This window comes from Nicotiana sylvestris, chromosome 12 (genome assembly GCF_000393655.2).
Source record: "Nicotiana sylvestris chromosome 12, ASM39365v2, whole genome shotgun sequence".
NCBI lineage: Eukaryota > Viridiplantae > Streptophyta > Magnoliopsida > Solanales > Solanaceae > Nicotiana > Nicotiana sylvestris.
The window spans coordinates 81,993,574-81,999,195 of NC_091068.1; the positions used below are offsets into that span (position 1 = coordinate 81,993,574).

At 41.1% G+C, this 5,622-nt stretch overlaps 1 protein-coding gene across 1 annotated transcript; it reads right to left on the reverse strand.

Moving 5' to 3' along the window:
- Nucleotides 1-310: 310 nt before the first annotated feature.
- On the reverse strand, nucleotides 311-4,858 carry LOC138883282 (uncharacterized). Its single transcript, XM_070163961.1, has 8 exons — nucleotides 4,496-4,858; nucleotides 3,066-3,563; nucleotides 2,163-2,310; nucleotides 1,601-1,770; nucleotides 1,346-1,559; nucleotides 1,089-1,221; nucleotides 707-893; nucleotides 311-493 (listed from the first exon to the last, which is right to left on the reverse strand). Exons 1-8 carry the CDS (start codon nucleotides 4,856-4,858, stop codon nucleotides 311-313), a joined length of 1,896 nt encoding a protein of 631 aa, XP_070020062.1.
- Nucleotides 4,859-5,622: the final 764 nt, after the last annotated feature.

The following is a 5,622-nucleotide window of genomic DNA, read 5'->3' on the forward strand; positions in this document are numbered from 1 at the left end:
TCATGATTAACAAGTCTCATATTCAATATACATCACCTTGGGACGCATAGGGTGTAACAATCTTCCTCCTTTAGAAACATTCATCCTCGAATGTTTAGCTCCCAGAGATCTATAGAAATTTTGGCAGAGTCTCCTCTGTAACGGTACTAATACCAACATGTCATGCAGCAAACCCAACAATACAAATCCATACATGGCTACAACCATCAATAACACCAATGTCCTTACATGGCCAATGACAATAATTAGCATAAGAATCCAGTATCATACACATACCTAAAGGTTATGATGTCTCAGTCTACTCCTCATCCTAAATCGGAAACAAGTGAGGATACCTAGACATCATGTCTTCTTCAGCTTCCCAAGTCATCTCATCCACATTCTTGTTTATCCAAAGTACTTTAACCGAAGCTATGTCCTTAGTTCTTAATCTCCGAACTTGTCTATCTAGTATAGCAATAGGAACTTCCTCATATAATAGCTGCTCTGTAACCTGGACATCATCAACTTGAAAGACTTTAGAAGGATCTCTGATACACTTACGAAGCATAGACACATGAAAGACTTGATGTGCAGACTCCAAGTTGGAAGGCAAGTCTAACTCATATGCTATCTAGCCTACTCTGCGTATGATCTTATAAGGTCCAATGTACTGAGGGATAATCTTTACTTTCTTATCGAATCTCATAACGCACCTTTAGAATACCCAGTCGTCTACCTGAAACTCCAAGTCTCGTCGTCGATTATCTGTATAGGACTTATGACGACACTGAGTTGCTAATAGCCTTGCCCTTATAAGCTTAATCTTCCCAACTACCTCTTGTATCAACTCTGGTCCTACTAACTTAGTTTCCCCAACATCGAACCATTCGATAGGTGACCTACACTTCCATCTGTAAATATTTTCGTATGGAGCCATCTGAATGCTAGAATGATAGCTATTATTATATGCGAACTCAATAAGAAAAATATGATCATCCCAACTACCCCTGAAGTTTATCACACACCCGTAGCATATCCTCAAGTGTCTGAATAGTACACTCAACCTGACTGTCTGTCTAGGGATGAAATGTTATACTAAGACTTACCTGAGTCCCAACCTTTTTTCGAAGGACTTCCAGAAATTAGTTGTAAACTGAGCACCTCTATCTGTGATAATAGATGTAGGGACACCATGAAGTCGTACTATCTCCTTTATGTAAAGCGTTGCATAATCCTCTCCTGAATATGTAGTCCTAACAGGCAGAAAATTGGCTATTTTTTTAAGTCTATCAACAATCACCCATATAGAATCGAAATTACGCTAGGTACGAGGTAAGCCTATGACTAAATCCATATTAATTACTTCCCATTTCCAAGTTAGAATCTTTATAGCCTGCAATAATCCACTGGGCTTTCTGATGGTCAATCTTAACCTGCTGACAATTAGGGCACTGAGCAACAAACTTTTCTATATCCTTCTTCATTTGGTCCCACCAGTATATTTCCCTAATATCATGATACATCTTTGTCGCTTCTGGATGAACAGAATTACGATAATAGTGAGTTTCTCCCATAACCTGCCGGAACAGCCCTGCAACATTAGGAACACATAATCGACCTCAATATCTGAGGACTCCATCTCCTGTAATCTCAAGTATGTCTTCTCCTTTTGAGGGAGTATATCTCTATAATGAGCTAGCACATGATCCTTATACTGGCGTTCCTTCACTTCAGTTACTAAAGAGGATGTTGTCGTGTCCTGAATAGTAACTCCAGTATCACCTGAATCTAGTAATCGAACTCCAATACTAGCTAGCTAAAGAATCTCATGTGCTATTTTACTCTTCTCTGGCTATAAATATGATAGTCTACCCATAGATCTACGACTTAGGACGTCTGCTACTACATTCGCCTTCCCTAGATGTTATAAAATATCAACATCATAGTCTTTCAGTAGCTCAAACCATCGCCTCTGAGAGGAATTGAGCATAAATTCAATTCCTTTTGCTTGAAGATATACTGAAGGCTCTTATGATCTGTATATATATCAACATGAATGTCATACAAATAGTGCCTCCATATCTTTAGTGCATGAATCATTGCGGCTAACTCTAAATCATGGGTCGGGTAATTCTTCTCATGCTTTCTTAGTTGTCGAGAAGAATAAGAAACAACTTTACCATGCTGCATCAATACACAACCCAATCCCATATCCGAAGTTTCACAATGGGTAGCATAACCATCGGGCCCCTCTGGGAGTGTCATAACCAGTGCTGAAGTTAATCTGTCATTCAATGCCTGGAAACTCTGCTCACAAGCATTAGTCCACTGAAATTTAGTTGCCTTCTAAGTCAACTTTGTCAATGGTGATGAAAGAGAAGAAAATCCCTCTACAAATATCCTGTAATAACCTACCAAACCTAGGAAGCTACGAACCTCCATCGGTGTCGTGGGTCTATACCAAGTCTTGGTTTCAATATTCTATGTATTAACATGAATACCCTCACCGAAAATAACATGCCCAAGGAATGCTACATAATTCAACCAGAATTCACATTTAGAGAATTTTGCGTACAACTTCCTTTCTTTTAGAACTCTAAGCACAGTACGTAAATGATCTACATGCTCTTCCTATGAACAAGAGTAAACCAAAATATCATCTATAAATACAACCACGAACAGATCTAGAAAGGGTGTGAACACACGGTTCATCAAGTCCATGAATACTGTTAGGGCATTGTCAAACTGAATGACATAACACGAAACTCAAAGTGCCCGTATCTAGTCCTGAATGCTCTCTTCGGAATATCCTTCTCTTTAACCCTCACCTGATAGTACCCAGACCTCAAATCTATCTTCAAAAAACACCTGGCACCCTGCAACTGATAAAATAAATCATCAATACTTGGGAGCAGGCACTTATTCTTGATCGTCTCCTTATTCAACTGCCTGTAGTCAATATACATCCGGAAGGAACCATCTTTCTTTCTAAAAAATAACACGGGTGCTCCCCACAGTGATGTACAAGGTTTGATAAAGCTTTTTTCAAGCAAATCCCTTAGTTGTTCTTTCAACTCTCTCACCTCTGCGAGTGCTATTCTATAGTAAGGAATAGATATCAGTTGAGTATCTGGTAATATGTCAATAGAAATCTCAATCTCCCGCTCCAGTGGAAGGCCTGGAAGCTCATCGGGAAAAACATCGGGAAACTCATTAACCACAGGGATAGAATGAAGGGTTGGTGACTTTACTTTCACATATTGTACCTGAACTAAGTGATAAATATAGCCCTTTTTGATAATCTTCCGTGCCTTGAGATAGGAAATAATCCTACCTTTAGGTGAGGAAGTATTACCTTTCCACTCCAGAACTGGCTCCCCTGGAAACTGGAACCAAACCATTTTTGATCTACAATCAACGTTAGTATAACAAGAAGCCAACCAATCCATACCCATTATAACATTAAATTCTACCATATCTAACTCAATCAGGTCTGCTATTGTAGAACGGCTATGAATTACTACTACACAATCTCTATATACCCGTCTAGCTATCACTGGATCCCCAATAGGTATACACACCTAAAAAGGTTTAATCAATTCAGGTTATATCCCAAACGTACTAGCAACCAACGGAGTGACATACGATAAGGTGGAAGCTGGATCACCCAATGTATATACTTCATATAAGGAGACTAATAATATACATGTAACAATATTAGGTGACGACTCTTGATCTTGTCGCCTACTAATTCATAAATGCAATTCTGAGGACCGCTTGAGCTAGATGCTCCACTTTTGCCTCTACCATGACCAGCTGGAACATGTGAACCTTGCTTGGGGGGCGTACTGATGTTGATGAACCAGCTACAGATCCCGCTGGCTAAACTATACCTGCACCACCTTTCGTCGGACAATCTCTCATAACGTGTCCTAGATAACCAAAAGTATAACAAATACCCAACCCACAAGGCTCTACCCTGTATGCTGCATACCACACTGAGCACATCGTGGCAAGGGCGGCCTTATCTAACTTGAATCACACCTATACTGAGAACTAGAGGACCTGGAACTAAAACTAGTCCTTGAATATATGGAATAATCAAATCTCTTACCGGCAAACTGAGGGGGTGCACTAGCCGATGGATGGGCTGGAAGCCTCGGGTACTACTGTCTTTGACCACCTCGAAACTCACTATAAAGACTTGAAGATATCGCTCTCTTACTCTGGCCCCTATCATGCTCACGATCAGCCCTTTGCTTCTGCTTACGCTCCACTACACCCTAAGAGTGCGCCTGAATATGAGAAATATCCACGCCTGGTTGAAGTGAGACTGACATACAATCATTAAGTAATTGCGGCTCCAACCCCATCACGAACCAATGAACCCAATACTCCATCTTAGCTACAATAGTGGGAGCATAGCCAAAGAATCAAACTAAAGGCTATACTCTCGAATACTCATATTACCCTGCCGAAGGGTCAAGAACCTGTCAACTCTAGACCATCTAACCTTTTGTGGCAAATAATGATGAAGAAAAGCCTCCGTAAACTCCTGCCATACTGCTTGAGGGGCATCTTTACCTCTGGACAACTCCCAATAATCGTACCAATTAACTGCAACATACCGAAGTCTATAAGAAGCTAGCTCAACTGACTTAGTCGCAGTGGCATTCATTACCCTCAAAGTCCTCTGCATCTTAACGATAAATACCTGAGGGTTCTCATTTGGATCTGCTCCAGTGAATACTGGAGGGTCTAAATTAATGAAATCACGAACCCTCGAACTGATGGCCCTATCTGCACGACCAATACCTACCTCCTGGAATCGAGCCTGAGCCACTAATAGAGTCAATAACTGAATAGCATCTCTCATCTCCTGACCCGGTGCATCAGGCTGAGGAGATAGGGGTACTGGAGCGGGCGCTCGAGCTGGTGCCCTTAGGACCTCCTCTGGAGAGGGCAGAGCATGTGAGGTTTGGGATGGAGTCTCACTCTGAGACTCTTTCCGAGCCCTAGAAACTTGTGGCGCTCAATTGGTTGTCTCATCAGTCACAAACTTTCCCTTTTGGGTGGTTGTAGCCTTCTTAGGCATCGCTGAAAACATAACATATCGTTAGGGAAATGAATCCTTATATCGCACGATCTAAGATAAGAAGGGAGTATAACATCCTATATGTCCTGCAACCTCCTATTTATAAGTGTGCTGCACAACACACTCATAAACAAGACTCTACTAGACACAGTCTGCAGACAACCCTAGGACATAACTACTCTAATACTACTTTTGTCACGACCCAAACCGATGGGCCATGATGAGTGCCCGAGTCCTACCTGTCGAACACTCCTAAGAATACGTCTAAGATATAAAGTGGTAGGTCATGCATAACATCTGTCAATAAACTGCTAAATCATGCAAATAACATATGTAAGGAAACATGCCTAAAAGACATATATACCTATACAGAGGGCGAGCCGACAAGGCTGCTATAGACAACTATGCATCAAAATAGAAGCCGACATGGCCACACACTATCCAACTATGCATGACTGTCTACAAACCTCTAATAGAGTGTACGATTGTATAAAGGACGGGACTGGGCCCTGTCATTCCCATATATGTATAAAAATTATCGTACC

Coding starts and splice junctions, on each gene's coding strand:
- LOC138883282 (XM_070163961.1), bottom strand. CDS start 4,858: ATGAGAGATGCTATTCAGTTATTGACTCTATTAGTGGCTCAGGCTCGA. Junction 1,560..1,600: donor TGGAGTCCTCAGATATTGAG/GTCGATTATGTG, acceptor CTGTTCCGGCAG/GTTATGGGAGAAACTCACTA. Junction 894..1,088: donor GAAAAAAGGTTGGGACTCAG/GTAAGTCTTAGT, acceptor AAATATTTACAG/ATGGAAGTGTAGGTCACCTA.